At 38.5% G+C, this 21867-nt stretch overlaps 1 protein-coding gene across 1 annotated transcript; it reads left to right on the forward strand.

Annotated features, from left to right (window-relative positions):
• Window positions 1–372: 372 nt before the first annotated feature.
• On the forward strand, window positions 373–2239 carry LOC145168633 (uncharacterized). Its single transcript, XM_079087397.1, has 3 exons — window positions 373–520; window positions 1383–1481; window positions 1825–2239. The coding sequence occupies exons 1-3, from the start codon at window positions 464–466 to the stop codon at window positions 2110–2112; spliced, it is 444 nt and encodes a 147-aa protein (XP_078943523.1). The 5' UTR covers window positions 373–463; the 3' UTR covers window positions 2113–2239.
• The last annotated feature ends 19628 nt before the right edge of the window (window positions 2240–21867 follow it).

The raw sequence follows: 21867 nt of genomic DNA on the forward strand, positions 1-21867 counted from the left end.
TGGGAGAAGGGAAGGGTGGGGCCCACCTTATATACCTTAGAAATTTAAAATAACAATTAAATAATAAAAATGAAATTGATAAGGGTAAAAGAGGATTTTTTTATGAATGGTAGGGATAGAATGCGCACCAAAATATTATTTAAGGGACCAACCAACGGAAAAAAAGAGTCATGGATACGAGAACTAACCAAAACCACAAGGACCATTAATGTAATTTTACATCAGTCGACATGATTCAAATGAGTCATTGATTGACAACATGCATTCACCAACGTACACCACTCATCCATACAATCGACATGCATTAACCCATTGGACCATTACGACATCGTAAAGTGAATCCTTTGTAAAAGCCACCCTATTTATTAATCTCATAATTCCCCCATAAAACAACCATCGAAACTTCTCCTCCTTCAATCTTCACCCACACACACAGACACACTCCTTCACCTCTTAAATCTCAATGGCTGCTCTTCCAATGACTTGTGTTAGACTGACGACTTCCATGAACACCAATCAGGTCAGGCCTTTAACTTCTTTTTTATTATGACATTCCAGAATTGTAATTTACATCTTGTTTTATTTACCATTATTGTACGTTTCTTATTCATTTTCCAAAAAATGTAGTAAACAGATTAAATTTGACGTTTTATCCAAAATACCAGTGTAGCTTAATAATTCTTAAATCAACTTAAAATTATGCTTGTATAACACTAAGAATTCAATATTCTAGTTTATAAATACAACTTGTCACAGAATTTGAGTGTTAATATACAACACGGCTATAGATGTTGTATTTTAGGGGCCAAATATCTAATCCTTGAGGTTGTAAGAATTTTTTGCCATGATTTTAAACTGATTTACATGTTATTATGTTAATTGATATATTACGTTGGGCTCAAGATATTACAAATAGTAATTAATCAGATAGATCGTATTTCTTTTAGATGTAGTTTCTCATCACGTTTTAATAGAATTACTTGAAGACCTATATAAATTTCCATGACAGACCACTTATACCCCATTTATAACTAAAACTATCTAAAACGCTTTTATATTTTTCGGATTCACCTTGTGAATTCAAGTTCACATTATGAATCTGCACAGATTCACACTATGAATTTGCCGAAAAAATAAATAAATATTTTAATTGAATTTGATATTGTTGGAAAAATGATAAAAAATTATGAATTTTTGTATTTTTAGTTTTTTTTTTGATAAAAAATAAATTCTAAAGGTTGATAAAAAGATTGGTTTCTTGGTTCCTTGGTTGGTTCTTACCCAACTCTTTTTATGTCGGATACAACTTATATAATTCAATCGTAAGTAGAATAATTAGAAACTGGCACATCTAACTTATTCATTTTTTTTCTTCTTTACAGATAGTAGGGAAAGTCTCGACACCGAAGTTGGTCCATGTGGGTCGGGCAACAACCGATTTCCCTTGCCTCAGAACATCCCGCTTTCAGACCTCTTGCTTAGTAAATTCTTTTTCCTATTTTACATAACAAATATTCACCTATTCATATTTGTGTGTATTTATGTTTGACTAAGTAATATTTGTACATCATATAATTGGGTAGGCAAAGCCAAATACGGTGCATAAAGTTCGTGAAATTGTTGAGACTCAATTGGGATATGTTTTTTATTTATTTATTTATTTTTTTTCATGTTTGGTTATATTTTTGAATAAAAAAGGAAGCAATTAAGGTTATAAAGAAACTCAAGTTGAATAATAAACATGTGTAAAAAAATTAGAAACATTGTAACATTGATACAACATATATTTGTTTTCTAATTGGTTTACATATTTTTATTATCTAGAAAGACACAACGATAAGTGATGCAAGTGACGCTATTGAGAAACGTGCTGAAGAGATAGGCAAAAACACGACTGACGTTATTGAGAAACTTGATGAAAAGAAAGATACCATGACATCTACAGCAAATGAAGATATTAAGAAAGTTGTCGAGAGTACAAATACAAACGCAAAAGACCTTGCTGAGAAACTTATTGAGAAGAAAGAAGAAGTAGAAACTAAGACAAATGATGCAGTTAAAGGGTTTGTTGAGAAGGCAAGCAAAGCAGCGACCGACTTTACAGAAAAGTGAATCATATAGTGATTACACAAATTTTTAAAAATGCTTATATAAATGTTGTTATCTTGCGAATTATATGAAGATATATTTTCATAAAGTTATGAGTTCTAACCCTTCCAGCTACAATAAACATATTTCAAAACTGTTGTTATCTTGCAAAATTACAATTAATTACTAAGAGCAATAAAAGATATATCCTCAGGTCTCTAACGATTAATTAAGTAAATAATATATATTACAAATAAATATTTGTTAAGTATTTAAAAAGGTTGGGATATTTTATTTATGCATAAATATGAGGGTTTGGATTTATGTTTGTGTTGCGGGTTAGCCAAGGGTCTCGAATGGATTACAATCTACTACTCCCTCCGTCCCAAAATTATAGTCCATCTTTCCTTTTTGGTTTGTCCCAAAATAATAGTCCACTTCTAAAAATAAATAATATTTTTACCAAAATATCCCCTCATTATTACTTAACCAACTAAGCATTTAATGGAACATTAAATGCAAAGTAAGGACAAAACTGTCATTTTATTATATAAAGTTAGTGGTAATTAATGCTTTTCTTAATCTGTGTGTTTTTTGTCTGTGGACAATAATATTGGGATGGAGGGAGTATAATAGAAAAGATGTAACTAGTAACTACACTCCACTACACAAACAATAAATACAACTTGATAAAGAAACAAAAAAAAAAAAAAAACAGAAATGCCTCTCAGCTAAAATTGAAGTAAACCAATTCTTATTTCCTGCTTTAACCCTTCTTTCATAGGAGATTTGACGGGTGGATTAACACTTTACTCGGAGTTCCTTGAACTTCCATTTTTGGTATCCGAATAAAAGCTTCTTTCCAAACTCCACCTTTCAAGTCAAATTGAATTTCTGAAGCCTGAGAAATATAAAAAAAGACTGATATACATTGCAAATTTATTGAAAAAAACATGGTAAAAAATTAGTATTTTTATATTACACGAAGCACAAAAGATCAAGTAAAAATGTAGTAATGTGAGAGAGAAGCAATGATAAATCTGATTCTTTTTCTTGATTCTAAAGTTTATTCATACAAAATTCAGCCTCAAGGTTCCAATTCTGATGATTAAGTTCCAAAATTGCAACCTAATTTAATTAATTTGTTTATTATAGCATTTACCTTTGATTTTTCCGTTTACAGCATTGTATTCTAAAAAAATCTATGAAATTGTAGCAATGTATGTGTAACGGCTATATATTAATTGACATTTCAAAATATAACGTACAATGAAGAAAAAATTGATAAATATGGTTATATTTATAGAAGTACAATGCCTTGATATAGCTTTCTTCCCCAATCATATTTGCCTAGAGACTATCATTTTTGTTTCGGTAACTAACAAAGCATCTCACATAAAAAAGGTTTCTTAACCTAGACAACTTTATAAACAATATCATAGATGAAGTTACGACACAAGATAAAAAGAACAATCTTGAAATGAAGGAGGTGAAAAAAATCTTATCACAAACCCATCAACATCATGAAATAGATCACCACACCTCTTAAACAAATGTAGATTTTGAAACACAGTAGAAACGTCCAGGAAACACTGCCAAAATCCGCGAAAATATTTCAAAGATCATTTGGACACGATTAATAATTGAAATAAAACATATTGATTTGAGTAAATCACCCTAGGATTTGTCTTTTCCTTGAACAACTATTGATATTTATGATGTTAATCGCCCTAGGACGTGTATTGTATGGATTAGATATTTTTAGCTACTATTATTTCCCATAATTTCTTAATGAGATCGTGAAATCAATATACTCAAAACACAAACTTGGCCTTTAGGATCAAAGACTCTCCATCTCAATCCTTCCAAATTGATGTGTCTTATACAAACAACTGCTTTCTACAAAAAAGGACAATTTTTGAGTTGATAAACTTACTGAAAATTTTCAGGGGAGCAAACTCCCAATTTAACCAGAAAACAAACTGTTTAAAAACCCCAGGTAACTAATATTATTTCCTTTTCTTTCAAATAGCTTATCTGAATCAAGTTGTGTTATGTTTCCCAATGGACAGAATCGGCTTAGAATTGCATGTTTGAACACATCTTAGAAACAAAGAAAAGCTTAAGAATTGAGACTCTCGATAATCTCTTAAAAGACATTTGTCATGCATTGGCAAAGAAGATTTTTGAACTTTTCAAAAAATATTCAGCTATAAGATGACTAAGGTTTGATTATTTCTTGTATGGTCAGAGAGGGTTTCCGAAGTTTCTATTTACTAAAAAATTTCGTAAATGATTATGTAGACATGCCCAATGCACATAATGGGAGTATGGGACTTAACAGAGCCATTATAATGCATGTTAGAGACAGGGGCAAACTACAGAAAAATACTTTTACTTTCATATGGATTCGGCCACTTAACTATTTTCTATAGTAATTATCTCATTATACTTTTTTTTGAACTGTTTCAAGAAACATCTGTTGAAATTCATCTTTTGTATTTCCAAATTCAAGATTGTCTCATAAGATTATTCTCTTCATATCAAAGTGATGATAGAATAAACGGAAGAGATGTGGAACTTACTTAACAGATCCCAAAAGATGCTTGTGACTTCATTTAGGAGGTTAAGAATTTAGTCTGGAATGTTGTTGCCCACTAAAAATTGTATGATTTCACTACTAAAGTTATTACAATTATGTGCCATTAAACTGTAACTTTCTTGTGTGTATTGTGAGGCAGTCTCTTGTAAATACATCTCAAACACATCTTTGGGATTTATTAAGCTGAACAGGACAACTATAGAAGAAAAAAGCAATAATTAGCAAAGATAAGACTGAGGTGGTTCTGCAGACTACCGAGATGATTCAGCAGATTAGGCAGCGGTTGCAGACTGCTCAGAGTCGGCAGAAGAGTTACACCGACCGACGCCGATCTGAGTTGGAGTTTCAGGTCGATGACATGGTGTTACTGAAGGTCTCACCCTAGAAGGGTGTGATCCGCTTAAGGAATAAGGGAAAGTTGGGTCCCCGATTTACTGGACCATTCCGGGTTATTACCAGGGTTGGCAAGGTTGCTTACAGACCAGTCAGATTCATAGCACTTTTCATATTTCACAGTTACGGAAGTGTGTGCTGGACGAGGATGCAGTGGTTTCATTAGATGACATTCAGGTTGATGAGCGTCTGAATTATGTTGAGAGGCTAGTGGCAGTTCTGGAAAGGAAGGTAAAGAATCTGCGGAACAAGGAGATACCTTTGGTAAAGGTACTGTGGCAGCATCGGAAGGGATCTGAGTGGACCTAAGAGCTGGAGGCTGAGATGCGGGAGCACTATCCAGATTTGTTCACCGCAGCAGGCTTCGAGGGCGAAGCCTAGTTCAAGTTGGGGAGAGTTGTAACATCCCGACTCTCATGTATGAGATTTATGGCTTAAAAGATAAATTCTCCTTTGGAACTCGTCGAGTTGATGGCCTCAGACTAGACGTGTTGGAAGCTCTCAACTCGACGAGTTGACGGCTGCTTATGAAACCCTAATTTTTAGGGTTTTGCACCATATTTAAAGAACATATGACTCATTGTTGGCCTCCCTTATCGTCCCCTCAGTCTTGAGAAACCCTAATTTGCTCCTCATCTCTCTTTTTGAGTGTGTGTGAGATACGAGTGTGATTTTTCATGCTCTTTTGGAAGGAACTTGAAGCTTGAAGTGGATTGGTTCAGAGGAAGGCTTTAGATCTGGGATTTCCATTTTTGTTGCAGTCAATATGAGGTATAAAGTCGATACCTTGACCATCCTTTTACTAGATCTCTTCATTTGAAAGTTTATGGCCATTATTAACCCGTTTTGGGACCATTCTGGGATTTGAGCATGTTATGAAGCTATGCCTTTAGATCTGGGTATCTCATGGCCTCCATGGACTTAAAGTCGCCAACTTTATCAAGTCTTGGCCGTCCTTCATGCTCTAAGTCCCTTAATAAGCTTGATTTTAGTGTTTTAGCGTCTTGATGCCATGCATGGACATAAAGTTAGCAACTTTACGTGGTATTTCAGTTCCAAGGGACCAGATCTATGCTTTGTGGCACTAGATCCGCTTGGGAATTGGCTGAATGCTTTAATATTAGGAGAAACTCAACGAGTTGCCTAGTCAACTCGACGAGTTGAATCTGGACTTCCCGTTTTCTGGATACTGTAGAAACTCGACGAGTTGTTCTAACAACTCGGCGAGTTGGTTCGGGTTTTTCTCGTTTTCTAGAAGTACTGAAGGAACTCGACGAGTCGATAGATGCACTCGACAAGTTGGGTCAACATGGACTGTTGACCTTGGCTATTGACCTTGACTGTTGAATTTGACTTCGACCATGGTTGACCAACTTTGACTTTGAGGGCATTTTGGGTATTTGGAGGTTTTGATAGAATGGTTATATGGTGGTTGTAGGCTGTTGAGTCCGGAGCTGAGTCTTGGAGTTGGATTTTACCGGTTCAGCACTACTTGAGAGGTGCGTTTTCCTCGCTATACTTGCGTGTCAAAGGCACTAATGCCGGCCTAGCGGATTGATATTCTCTTATGCGTGTTGCTATGCTGTTATGATCTGTTAGATCGGTATCCTGGTAGATAGGATGATGCTACACTTAGTGGCATGTTAGATCTGTCTGATTGTCTATAGATTATTATATGATTATCTGTTATATGTGCACATATTTGATTGGTGGCTGAGGCTTCTCTGCTTTGTGCGTAAGCCAATAGGCCGGGGCATTCCATCCTGATGGTTGTGGGCCGAGGGTATTCCATCCCGAGGATGATTGGACCCATTGTATGTTGGCATTCCAACCCGATGGTTGAGGGCCGGGGGGGGGGGGTATTCCAACCCGAAGGTTGACTGGACCCATAACATGTTGGCATTCCAACCCGATGGTTGATTGGGCCATAGTATGCTGTTATTAAATGTGTGTTGTTATTGTATTGGTATTCTGGGGGAACTCACTAAGCTTTGGGCTTACAGTTGTAGATTTTGTTTCAGGTACTTCAGATGATCGCAGGAAGGCGAAGGCTTGATCGTGCACCTCCTCGTATTTTATGTTATGATTTCTGGGATTACTTTGATGACAAACTATTTTGAAAACAATTTGTAATAAATGGTGGTTTTTGGATGTTTGAAAAAGTTTAAGTTTTTTATAAATTTTATGGATGTTACAAGTTGGTATCAGAGCCTTGGTTTGAGTGAATTGGAGAAAGACCCGTGTGAATCCAGTCTCAAACTAAGGAATATATTTTCAAAATGATTTTCAAACGATTTTCAAAATACTAAAGGAGGATGTGATGTGTACGATCAGCCGGAGCTATTAAGTAGACCCCAAAATACCATGTTGTTACTTGATATTATGATATGATAGAACAACATGCTAGTGATAGGCTAGGGATCTTCAGGGATTGCATGATATAATTGCTTGATTACATGATGCCTAATAGCCTAAGACTTTTTCTTTATGAAATTGACATCATTACTGTAGTTGCTTAGTGTATGCATCACCGTTATATATAACTAAGATCTTTTAGCCTGAGAATGTTTGGTTTGGCCTTATTTCCAGTTCTTGATTGATGAAGGGCTTAGGGTAGGATCAGATATTCAAATGTCCATAGGGTACTGTGTTATGTATGGCTAGCATACACGAGTGTTGCACGGTTGGTTGAAGTTTCATGGTTGAGTGGTGTGAGGTTAGCCGGCTAGTCGTGAGATGTTTAGTTTCCTCTAGGAGTGAGGATTGCACGTTCGGTTATGCTTATGAGTATTGTTAGAGTGTTGTGATGATCCTCGAGACAAACACGGGTAGGTGTGGAAGGTAGTATGGGCCCGTACTACTGAAAGCATATGACCCGTATGCGTAGCGAGGAAGTCACAACCCCTAGGGATTCGTTGGGAGTTGGTTCCTCGTTATGTATGTGGATTTTTGATATCTTCCTAGTGTATTTTTAGTATGGTGGTTACGAGACGATTCGAGACCGGATCCGAGACGGGACCAGGGACTGGCAATCAGGATGGTTGAAGTTTCATGGTTGAGTGGTGTGAGGTCAGCCGCCCAATCGTGAGATGTTTAGTTTCCTCTAGGAGTGAGGATTTCACGTTCGGTTATACTTATGAGTATTGTTAGGGTGTTGTGATGATCCTCGAGACAAACACGGGTAGGTGTGGAAGGTAGTGTAGGGTTTTGAGCATTCTAACACTCCTAAGTGTACATGCAACCCTAAATACCTTGGATCTATGTTTTCTCTATTATACATGCAAATATGAACTTTCCAAGGTATTCATCCTAACTAGCATAATAACACTGATTCAAATGAATATCTCAAGTTAGAATTACATACCTCTTTGATGTAGAATGTCTTCATGAAGCTTGAGTGCCTAGTGCCCCAAGTGTGACACCTCAAATGGTTCACACAACATCAAATGCACATGGAATGACTTGAGAGAAATTGGAACACTTCATAAAATCGGCTAGCCCTTTTTCCTCACACATAGTCCCCGATTTCTTGAGCCATGAGATTCTTTTATATGGTGGCTATTAGGGTTACACCATGTAACTCATAACTTTACCCATTCCTTATGCTCCAAGGATTTTAACCTCCATGGAGTATCCATGGGTCACCCCATGGACTTAGTCCAACATAAGGAATCTTGGATCACAAGCCCACATATAAAAGAATGAATGATTTACACAATCAACCCATATATTTAATTAGTCTCCTTTTGATCACTTAATTAATTCCAAATTAATTCTTGATCAATACTAATTAAATAACCTTATTAATATATTAGAACTTATAATATATTAATAAACCTTAAGTGTTATTTCTCTCATTTTAGTCTATCCAAATGCATGATGCCATGCAACCCAAATGGACCATGCCGGGTTGGGTCAAGTCTTACCAATTATAGTTGTGGACTTAGACATTAATCCAACAGTCTCCCACTTGGATAAGTCTAAAACTATTATTGCGTACGACTTCAAGAACCGACTGGCAATCGTAGCTCTCAAAAGCTTCTGTCGAACTCTGACCTTGCCGATGATCTCTGACCTTTGTCAATGACTTGTCCATTAGATAAGGGATCATATATTCTTCCATTCTAGATATCATATGGACTAAGACATGGATTATAATCATTCTCTCTGTCCATTTGTTGTTTCCCGATTTCTGATTTATGACGACTGACTAATTGAACAAATCAAATCAGTCTAGGCCCGACCGAGCACTTACATTTGTCATCACCAAACCATCGAGGGGCCCATAGATATCGCTTTTATCCCGAAGGTAAAAGGAATGGATAAACTTCGACTCATATGGCTTGTTCTACTACTTGTTGAGTCATACACAAAGGCATGTTTTATAACATCGAGTTACCAATGCATTTTCGTGCAATAAATGTATAACCAACTCATAGTAACAACTCATATCTCTAGGTTTGAAGAATATAAGATATTATCGTCTCATGATCACTCGTGATAAAATCCATGAAGTGATTCCAATGAGCGCGGGTTGAATCCAATACTCAGAACTTATGAGCACTCATGAGTGTTGTAGCACCACCTTGTCCCACATCTTAGACCTCTACAAGCCCAACCCATGACAGTCTTGATTCATATCTACTTCCAACATATGACCGACTGTGGATGGTTTGAATAACTTAATCATTCAGGAAGAATGACCTAGTTATTCTGGAAGTCAAAACATGCAAAATGAAACACAATAATAATTGAATCCAATATGGTCTCAGAACTTATGAATATAAATAAAACACCTTTTATTTATCACCATATGATTACACATTATTCATTGTATACTGTTTCAAACTATCAACTTTATACTTGAATTAAAACAATAGTTGTCCCATGCTCCAAGCATGTACACTATGTTTTCTAAACACTAGTCATGCCATACACCAAGTATGCATACTATGTTTGTCTATGATCTTTACTTTGTGAAATAGATCAATTGAACATAACTTCAATGATTCTCTTTTCACAGTCCCAAATCCTTACTGCAAATGCAAGAATTCCAAATTCATGCCATTTACTGAAATATGTTAGATTCTAAACTTATATGCATTGATCCTCTTGTAATGATTATGCACAAAGTCACAAGGACTTGACAACAAACATTACAGAGCATTCCAAGGAGATCAACTCCTTGGAAACATCCTTCTTGCATTAAGTTTCCTAATCTTACACAGATTGAATAATTTCTAACTTTGAAACATTTCCATATTCCATTTTGACTATCACTTCTGAACAAGAGTTGCCTCCTTACAGATTATGTCAATATGGTCCTTCCAGAATTAACACTATACTTCCAACTGTCCTTGAGCAACCAATCTTTGGTAAACCTTAGATTGTCCTCGACAATTGCTTAATCCTTTTAGTCATATCCAGTTCTAGACCTTTTCCCTTCTTAATGCCCCAGACATTTGGGAAATTTTAGAAAGGATGAATATAACACATGTAATCGATCCTATATCCGAAGCATATGGGACACGATTCATGATGTCTCACATAAAGACTAAACCAGTCTTTTGCTATAATATTTCCATTTCAATTTGCCAAGTTCTCATAATTCAGATTATGAAAAGGGATGCCGTAATCATAATCGAATTTTAGAACGCAAATAATGGATCCATATATAGAATTTCCTTATGTTGAGCCATTCCAACATGAAATTCATATATATATATCCTTGACTAAATACGATTTAAAACCTCAATCTAAACTTTTAGATTTGAGATGAAGTATAATTTCCTCTCCCTTAATTATAGCAAAACAACTTTTTCCCAATTGAAACCTTTTGTTTTCTATAATTAACATTGCTAACTTGCAACCTTTATCATAATTATCATGCTCCCACTAACACGATGATTATTAGCATAACACTTATGCTCCCACTAGCTTTGACATGTACTCAGAAATCAGCTGAACTTCTAGAAAAACAATACTTTATTGACTTTCTTACCAAAGTTCAAATTTCTGATACTAGATTGCTTTGATAAAACTTTATCAAAATCATACACCTTGCCTTAGATAGCACACTTGTGTGTCTAAACAATTTTAAGAACTATGAAAAGGGATGCCGTAATCATAGTCTCAATTGTTTAGACCTTTGCCACTTCTCACAAGTCCATGTTAGTGTGCCGGTTAACCACACATGCTCCACTAACGACTTTGAGAATGCAAATATCACAATTGCTATCTAGTTAAAATCTACTAAGTGAAAGTGTTTCCTCACCATCATTTTCATGAATCAGAGAGAAACCTTATGACACTTAGATTTAATGGTGTATATGTTCTTATCCATGTGAATTGTCAAAACCATAGTCACAAGACAAGGATAATGACAAATTCAAACTCATATGGACTGAACTCAATCTTAATTTCTTGCCATCTGGCAGCTCAAGGGTCTGCCATTGCTTCCAAGTTGCTGTGCAACCAATTGAGAACTCTAAGAACTCATATGCAAAGCCAACTTTAATTGGAATGGACACAGAAATAGTCAACACGATAGGTTATAAACCTTAAGTCGTGTGCTAGTGAAGAACTTTAGGTTTTATTTTTGATTAGTTCTTGAGACTTTCAAGACCTTTTAAGACTCCCACTGTCCTCTTGACATATAAGACTCTCTTGTCAAATATTCAAGAGATAGTGTGGATTCTAATCAAGACAAACACTTCACACAATTGGCCTTAGTTGGTCTTTGTTTTATACAAAACATCACAACTTACCAATTTCAAATGTATAAGAGTAGAAACCTTTTACTCTTACATTTGACAAGTGTTTTTAAACCTTCTTTAAGACATGTCACTCAAGTTACAATCTTGGAGTATGACTCTAAGAATTGTTTTGGAATGAAATATGACTCATCTTCTTGATTTAACCACTTCAACAATTCATAACTCCTCTTCTTAGCTACCAGAATGCACTTAGAGGATGAATTGTGATAAGGTCTCTTAATCATTAAGATGATTATATAACATGATACTAAAGTACTCTCCCATCTTTTCAGATTTGAGAAACTTTTATCCTTCTGCCTGATTTGATTCTTCTCATTCGTTCCGCCATACACTGAAATTTTTTCCAATGCTTCAGAATTATACTTAAGCCTGTAAGTATAACCATATTTACTAAACTTTAGTAAATCATGACGAATAGTCTTATTGATCTTTTGTGGTGGACTTAATCAGTGCACAAGAATGTGTACTCGATCCCTTAGTCCGTTACTTGACTCACACATGCATGTGAACAAGTAGTTAGTCTTAATTTATCCAATGCTTGAAGGTTCTCATTCATCATGCTCTACAAATTGCATGATTCCAAGTTTCGGTCCAATTGAAACTTGGGTGATGAGAATCTTTCCTTATTTGGTAAATTTAGACACTACCACAAATGAAAGAATCAAATTCATATTTCCACTCTTGCTCTTAATGGAATCTTATAAGCAACACAGTTTTTCACAAATGCCATTGTAAGGATATTTTAAAATAAATAAAATCAAAAGATTTACCTTTTATTTTAAAACTTTGCGGAAAAACTCATCCTTACAATCCATATGAAAACTTGTTGTTATCTATTCCTAAGCAAAATATCATAACTCCTAAGAAGTAGCTCAAGAATCCGATCTTCAAACTATGTGATAGAAATCCATCCACGCGATCAGATTCAACATATTCTTTATTTAAGTTTCTTCACTTTTTTTTGATTCTTAAAACATCACCATGTGACCCAGTCACATCATGTATCAAGAATCTCAGAATAGAAACTTAGCAGAGTTAGATAGTGTACTTTACCTGAAGTAGAGTCAAACTTATTGACTTTAACATCCTTAGGTAAATTTGGCAGCTTCGCAACCAATGCCCATTTCTTTGGCAATGGACCCTAGATAATGGGACTATCTCAGACTTAGCCTTTCTCTTTACCATTTGGTCAACCGAGTTGACTATGGTCGATCCCTTTCCATTGGGAAGAGAGAGCTTTACTGGATATCCAATGTCATCATTGTTAATGTCCATAAAGTTTTAGGAAGTTGATCTTAGCAAATAGATAAGATCATTAAGGGTCTTGTCATAGTCTGTTTCATAGGAGTCCCAAAGGAACTCACTATATGACTTAGAAAGTGATTGATCATCAGCTTCCTCTAGACTTTGACACCCAACTCTCCCGGCTTGTCAATATGTGACTACATCTCCAAGATGTGATCACACATAGACCTTTGCTTGCCAATAGGGCTTGAGTGACCTTAAACGTTTCAGGAACTTGTGGGTTAGGGAGAATAATTGGAGGAGGTGAAAGAAGTATGATTTCCATGGGACATCATCTTCATTTTAGGAAAACTTGTTTCAAGAGATTTGGGAAGATCATCTTTTTGGGAGATATTCAAGATAGTTGATTTAAAGTCCTTAATATAACACCCAATATGAAATATTAAGGCTAGGACCCAACACAATACTTTTATAACTTGGAAGAGGGATGCCGTAATCCAAGCTATAAAATATTTGAAGGTAGGTGAATGACGATTCACCAATTTCCACCAAGATAAACGAAATGTATTATTAGGTTTTAATTGGTTTTGAAACTCCTAGATTCTTTTGAGATTCATTGAACTGTTCAATGGCATGTTTCAATCTCGAGTGTGCCCTTCAGGTTTTGTGACTGGGATGCCGAGGATCACAAAACAAGGTGTGAATAACCATGCAAATATACTTGGTACCCTTAAGTGTTTACCCCTCAATCGATGTGCCGGTTAACCATACACGCTCCATCGATACTATGATAAACATTAAGTTACCCTTTGCCTACCTTGTTAAATACGAGTTAGTGTGCCGGTTAACCACACACACTCCACTAACCGACTTAAACAAAGTGCAAAGTGTAATTTCATGGGTTAGCACCAAATTCACATTTTCCTAAGTAACTAAGATTGGGAATTTATAAATGTTTAATTACTTAGTATTTATCATTAATACTTTTAATTAAGGGAGAATTATAGTCCTTGTCCTACCCGTTCGGCTAACGACCCTCCACCAGTCAAGGAAGCGGTGGGTGAGAGTGGACACCCATTAAACTGCCATTTTATAGGCAGTAACCTTATACCCCCCTTATAGACCGGCTTCGTGAATGAGGCCTACTAACGGTAAGACTGACTTTCTCTTATACATATATATATATATATATATATATATATATATATATATATATTAACTTATAATATTATAAAGTATAAGGGTTGAATTTTAACTTTTAAAATTCTAAGGGCTTAACTTGGAATTAAAGTATTCATAAGAGAAAACTTTTCAAATTCCAAAACTTGAGGGCAAGTTTTGAAACTATTCAAAACTAATTAATTCCATAACTTATGTGTTTAAAGTAGTTTTAATTAAAAAACTCTTCAAGTTCCATAACTTGAGGACAAGTTATGGAAGACTTTAAACTAATGAAAGAATGTAACTTTTCTTTATTTTTTATAACTTATGGAACTAATTAAGGTTACACATTTTATTACTTAATGAAGTGACTCTTGAACCTCCATAACTTGAGGACAAGTTATGGAGTCATAAAACCATTCAATGAAGACAAGACTCTTCATTTTGTAACCTTTGCCAACTTTTATGAGTTTTAAGAAACTTTAATGTGACTTTTCATGTAACTTGAGGACAAGTTACACAAACACATTTTAGAATCATCCCTTAGATTAAAATGGATTGAAAACAACAATTTCTAATAATTTTTCTATTAATTTAAGCAACTCATAAGAACAAGATAATTTAATCAAACTTTTTCATGTAATTAGACTAACCATTAAACTAATACAAAACATGAATCTATTGACAATTATGTTTGAAATTGGATTAGAATGAACATTACCACATCAAAAACAGGTTTATAGGTTCAAAAACAGCTTATGGTAATGTTCCTAGTCCATTTCTAGCCAAAAAACTCGAAGATATGCTGAAGGGGCTCCTACTCGTCGAGTGTATGAACCTACTCGACGAGTAGGATGATTTTCTTCATGGACTCGGCGAGTTCATCAGTGGACTCGGCGAGTCCAGTGCCCAGAATGCCCAAAATTCGACTTTTTCAGCATTTTTCAGCAATTTGCATCAAGTATAATTGAAAACAGGCCTAGTCTCTGATACCACTGTAGGGTTTTGAGCATTCTAACACTCCTAAGTGTACATGCAACCCTAAATACCTTGGATCTATGTTTTCTCTATTATACATGCAAATATGAACTTTCCAAGGTATTCATCCTAACTAGCATAATAACACTGATTCAAATGAATATCTCAAGTTAGAATTACATACCTCTTTGATGTAGAATGTCTTCATGAAGCTTGAGTGCCTAGTGCCCCAAGTGTGACACCTCAAATGGTTCACACAACATCAAATGCACATGGAATGACTTGAGAGAAATTGGAACACTTCATAAAATCGGCTAGCCCTTTTTCCTCACACATAGTCCCCGATTTCTTGAGCCATGAGATTCTTTTATATGGTGGCTATTAGGGTTACACCATGTAACTCATAACTTTACCCATTCCTTATGCTCCATGGATTTTAACCTCCATGGAGTATCCATGGGTCACCCCATGGACTTAGTCCAACATAAGGAATCTTGGATCACAAGCCCACATATAAAAGAATGAATGATTTACACAATCAACCCATATATTTAATTAGTCTCCTTTTGATCACTTAATTAATTCCAAATTAACTCTTGATCAATACTAATTAAATAACCTTATTAATATATTAGAACTTATAATATATTAATAAACCTTAAGTGTTATTTCTCTCATTTTAGTCTATCAAAATGCATGATGCCATGCAACCCAAATGGACCATGTCGGGTCGGGTCAAGTCTTACCAATTATAGTTATGGACTTAGACATTAATCCAACAGGTAGTATGGGCCCGTACTACTAAAAGCATAGGACCCGTATGCGTAGCGAGGAAGTCACAACCCCTATGGCTTCGTTGGGAGTTGGTTCCTCGTTATGTATGTGGATTATTTGATATCTTCCTAGTGTATTTTCAGTATGGTGGTTACGAGACGATTCGAGACCGGGGACTGGCAATCAGGATGGTTGAAGTTTCATGGTTAAGTGGTGTGAGGTCATCCGGCCAGTCCTGAGATGTTTAGTTTCCTCTAGGAGTGAAGATTGCACGTGCGGTTATGCTTATGAGTATTGTTAGGGTGTTGTGATGATCCTTGAGACAAACATGGGTAGGTGTGGAAGGTAATATGGGCCCGTACTACTGAAAGCATAAGACTCGTATGCGTAGCGAGGAAGTCACAACCCCTAGGGCTTCGTTGGGAGTTGGTTCCTTGTTATGTATGTGGATTATTTGATATCTTCCTGGTGTATTTTCAGTATGGTGGTTACAAGATGATTCGAGACCGGATCCGGGTCGGGACCGAGGACTGGCAATCAGGATGGGCCAACATTGACAGAGGACCGTGTCAGGTAGATCATTCGTGAGGAGGTGTTTACTATTGTCCGGGGACAGATTCCGGAGATGTTCGGGTCTATCAAGACCGCGATGATGAAGTTCTTTGATGATCGCTACATGACCATTGCTGAGACTATTGTTGCTACAGCCTCCGCAGCCGTGTCGGTTGCAGGTACGGGGACAGGTTGGGCTTTTCAGTATCCGGAGTTCGATAATACGAATCCCCCGACTTTCGATGGAGTTCAGTATCCGATTGTGGCCATGAGGTGGCTATCTGATGTGGAGGGGTGCTTATTCACGTGTTCATGTCCTGCTTACCAGAAGGTCAGGTGTGCTTTGAACCTTCTGAGGGTCGGCGCCAAGGATTGGTGGAGGCTCACTACTAGTTCTTACTCTGCTGAGCAGAGAGCTGCCGTGTCTTGGGAGCAGTTCTATGAGATGTTCCTTTCCCGCTATGTGCCGCTGGTAGAGAGGGAGAGATTGGCCCAGGAGTACCTGGATTTGAGGCATGGTACTGAGTCGGTGACGAAGATCACCAAGATGTTCACAGAGAGAGCTATGTTCTGCCCTGAGTTTGCTACATCCGAGCAGACTTAGATGACCTGTTACTTGAGCATGCTCAAGACGGAGATCATCCAGTTTGTTTCCACTCAGCGTTATGGGTCATTGTTAGAGATGCAGGAGGCCGCCAAACGGCGTGAGATTGAGATCGAGTTACAGATTCAGGAGGCGAGACCGGCCCCGACACAGTCGCAGCCTACGCCGAAGCGGTTTAGGGCCACCGAATCCAGGGCGGGAAGTCAGAAGGGTCACATTTGTGGGAAGTGCGGCAAGGTGCATGATGGGGTTTGTCGATCTTCTTCAGGTTGCCACAAGTATGGGAAGCAGGGCCACATTGCGAGGGATTGTAGACAGCAGACTCTAGCTTCTGGCGTCAGACTTTGTTACCATTATGAGCAGGTGGGCCATATGAAAGCACAGTATCCCGTGCTAGCTACCAGACCAGCGCAGGCTCCAGCGCCGACTACTTTGAGGATCACTGACGGGAGTCAGGGAAGGGCGTAGACCCCGAGGGCTCGAGGTCGCGCTTTCTAGCTTACTGCCGAGGAGTAGGGGTGTCCGTTTGGATGGATCGGTTTGATCCAATCCAATCAAGTGAATCCAAATTCATTTCGGTTTTCAAAATATGGATCCGAATAGTCTAAACTAAATTCAAATCCGATCCGATCCGATCCAATTACAATTCGGTTGGATCGGTTTTTATAATTCGGTTTTTAAAAACTAAAACATTTTAAAACAACATATAATTATAATATTACCGAATTTTACACAAGAAGAAAAAACAAATTATTTAGTTATGATTTGAAATTTATAAACAACTATTAAGAAGGTATATTATATTTTAACATTTTATAGATTAATAACTTTTGAGAGAAAAAGCATTATAATATTTTTTATTAGGTGAGACTTTTTGAACCTATTTCAAAAAATAAATAAATAATTATAGATATATATTAAAAATAAATAAATAATAAACTATTATTCGGTTTTTTTGGACTATTCGGTTCTTATTTTATAAACCATAACCAATCCGAAATCGAAAATAATAATTCGGTTTTGTCGAAAACCAATCCAAAAATCCGAATATCCGAACCAAATAGTTCAATCCAAATAGTCCAATTGGACAATTTGGTTTTATCCAAATACTGAACAGCCTTACCGAGGAGGCCAAGACAGCACCAGATGTCGTGACCGGTATGTTTCTATCCCTTATCTAATTGATTATGTTTATTTTATGCTCATATGTTTGTACCTATGTTAGGTACGTTTCTAGTGAACTCTTTGCCTACTTTAGTGTTGTTTGACTTGGGTGCGAGTCGGTCTTTTGTTTCTCGGTCCTTCAGTAGGGAGTTTGCTTTGCCCATGGGGGAGATGGAGTGTCCGTTGCGAGTTTCTATCGCCAATGAACACGGAGTTTCTGCATCTTCGGTTTATCAGAGATGTGTTTTAGAGATCTTCGGGTTGTCCTTTTCGATCGATTTGATTCTGATTCCTATGGGGGATGTCAGTGTGATCATGGGTATGGACTGGCTGATTCGATTCGGTGCCATGATAGATTGCGAGGGCCAGCGTGTTGTAGTTCGAACCCCAAGTGGGGGAGAACTGATTATTTATGGATAGGGCACCAGACTGGGTTCAGGATTTTGTTCGACAGCCAGGGCTCGGCAGTATATTCAACATGGGTGTGCGGGTTATTTCGCGTATGTGGTAGATATGCGGGGTCAGGGATCAGGTTTCAGTTTCAGATGTTCCAGTCGTCAGAGAGTTCGCTGATGTATTCCCAGAGGAGTTACCCGGAGTGCCTCCTGACAGGCAGGTCGAGTTCCGGATTGACCTTGTGCCAGGTGCGGCCCCTATTGCCAAGGCGCCATACCGATTGGCACCGCCTGAGATGCAAGAGCAATCATCTCAGCTGCAGGAGCTGCTAGGCAAGTAGTTCATCCGTTCGAGCAGTTCTCCGTGGGGAGCACCGATTCTTTTTGTTAAGAAGAAGGATGGTTCGCATTGGATGTGCATCGATTATAGGGAGCTGAACAAGTTAACGGTGAAGAACCATTATCCTCTTCCTCGTATTGATGATCTTTTTGATCAGTTGCAAGAAGCATCCTTGTTCTCCAAAATTGACCTGAGGTATGGGTACCATCAGGTCAGGACGAGGGAGAAGGACGTGGAGAAGACCGCATTCCATACTCGTTGTGGGCATTACGAGTTTGTGGTGATGCCATTCGGGCTCACCAATGCGCCTGCGATATTCATGGATTTGATGAATCGGGTATGCAGGCTGATGCTTGATCGCTCAGTTATAGTGTTCATTGATGATATCTTGGTGTATTCCAAGACCAGGGAGCAGCGTGAGGAGCATCTTCACAAGCTTCTTAGGGTGTTGAGGCGAGAACGGCTTTATACTAAGTTCTCGAAGTGTTAGTTTTGGTTGCGAGAGGTTTAGTTCCTTGGACATCTCGTTAACCAAGATGGAATTTTGGTCGATTCGGCCAAAATCGAGGCGGTGATGCAGTGGGAGATTCCGAAATCTCCCTTAGATATCAAGAGTTTTTTTGGGTCTGGCAGGGTTCTACCGGAGATTTATTCAGGATTTCTCCAAGATTGCAGTACCCCTCACTCGTATGACGAGGAAGGGGGTGGATTTCCGGTGGGGCCCTGAGCAGCAGTCATCATTTGAGACCCATCGGCAGAGGCTTTACGAGGCCCCAGTCTTGACCCTTCCGGAGGGAGTTGAGGATTTTGTGGTTTTATGTGATGCATCCATCATCGGCTTGGGAGTAGTCCTCATGCAGAGAGGACGAGTGATAGCTTATGCTTCGAGGCAGCTGAAGCCGCATGAGACGAGGTACCCCACACACGATCTTGAGTTAGGAGCGGTGGTTTTCGCTCTCAAGATTTGGAGGCATTACCTTTATGGGATCCGTTGTACTATCTACACGGATCACAAGAGTTTGAGGCATATTATGGATCAGCTGAACCTGAACATGAGGCAGCGAAGGTGGCTGGACGTAGTCAAGGACTACGACTGCGAGATCCTTTACCATCCAGGTAAAGCGAATGTGGTGGCGGATGCCTTAAGCCGCAAGTCAGCTGGATCTTCTGTTCTGATGATGTGCATGAGGATATCTATGGATTCTCCACTTATGGGTTTGATTAGGGAGGCTCAGACTGAGGGTGTTCGAGAGGAGAATTGCAAAATTGAGAGGATCAGGGGTGAGATTACCAGATTTGTGCCTGACAGTTGTGGATTGTTGACCCGTTGCGGTCGGGTATGGGTTCCTGTGTCTGGTGGGGTCAGACAGATTGTATTGGAAGAGGCTCATAAGTCTTGTTTTTCTATTCATCTGGGGGCCACCAAGATGTATCGGGATCTGAGATTGAGCTATTGGTGGTCGTGCATGAAGAGAGAGATTGTCTGGTATGTTGAGAGGTGCTTGACCTGCAGGATGGTCAAGGCCGAGCATCAGATGCCGCATGGCAAGCTGCAGCCTCTGGAGGTTCCCATGTGGAAATGGGAGTAGATATTGATGGATTTTATCACCAAGTTGATGAAGACGGCAAAGGGTTTGGATGCTATCTGGGTTATCGTGGATCGATTGACCAAGAGTGCCCATTTTCTGGCAATTCGGGAGAGCTCATCGGCCGAGAAGTTGGCCGATGTGTATATTCGTGAGATCGTTGCTCGCCATGGGGTTCTGGTCTCTATTGTTTCAGACCGTGATGTTCGGTTCACCTCCCGTTTCTGGAAGAAATTCCATGAGGAACCGGGTACGAGGCTGCATTTCAGCACAACTTATCATCCGCATACCGACGGCCAGAGCGAGCGGACCATTCAAACTCTCGAGGATATGCTGCGTGCTTGTGTTATTGATTTTGGTGGGAGCTCGGACTTCTACCTACCCTTTGCAGAGTTCTCCTACAACAACAACTTCCACTCCAGTATTGGTGCTCCGCCTTTTGAGCTGTTGTATGGGCGAAGATGTTGTACCCCAGTCTGTTGGGGTGAGGTTAGCCACAGGATGATGGGCCGGACTGAGGTGGTTCTGTAGACTACCGACGCGATTCAGCAGATCTGGAAGCGGTTGCAGACTGCTCAGAATCGGCAGAAGAGTTACGTCGACCAGCGCCGATCTGAGTTGGAGTTTCAGGTCGGTGACATGGTGTTACTGAAGGTCTCACCCTGGAAGGGTGTGATCCGCTTCAAGAAGAAGGGAAAGTTGGGTCCCCGATTTATTGGACCATTCCGGGTTATTGCCAGGGTTGGCAAAGTTTCTTATATATTGGATCTTTCGGAGGAGATCAGTCAGATTCATAGCACTTTTCATGTTTCACACTTGCGGAAGTGTGTGCTGGACGAGGATTCAGTGGTTTCATTGGATGACATTCTGGTTGATGAGCGCCTGAATTATGTTGAGAGGCCAGTGACGGTTCTAGAAAGGAAGGTAAAGAATCTGCGGAACAAGGAGATACCTTTGGTAAAGGTATAGTGGCAGCATCGAAAGGGATCTAAGTGGACCTGGGAGTCGGAGGCTAAGATGCGGGAGCACTATCCGGATTTGTTCACAGCAGCAGGCTTCGAGGACGAAGCCTAGTTCAAGTGGGGGAGAGTTGTAACATCCCGACTCTCAGGTATGAGATTTATGGCTTAAAAGACAAATTCTCCTTTGGAACTCGTCGAGTTGATGGCCTCAGACTCGACGTGTTGGAAGCTCTCAACTCAACGAGTT

The sequence above is a fragment of the Lactuca virosa genome, chromosome 4, assembly GCF_052849685.1.
Source record: "Lactuca virosa cultivar CGN04683 chromosome 4, Lactuca_virosa_CGN04683_v6, whole genome shotgun sequence".
In the NCBI taxonomy this organism is placed as follows: domain Eukaryota; kingdom Viridiplantae; phylum Streptophyta; class Magnoliopsida; order Asterales; family Asteraceae; genus Lactuca; species Lactuca virosa.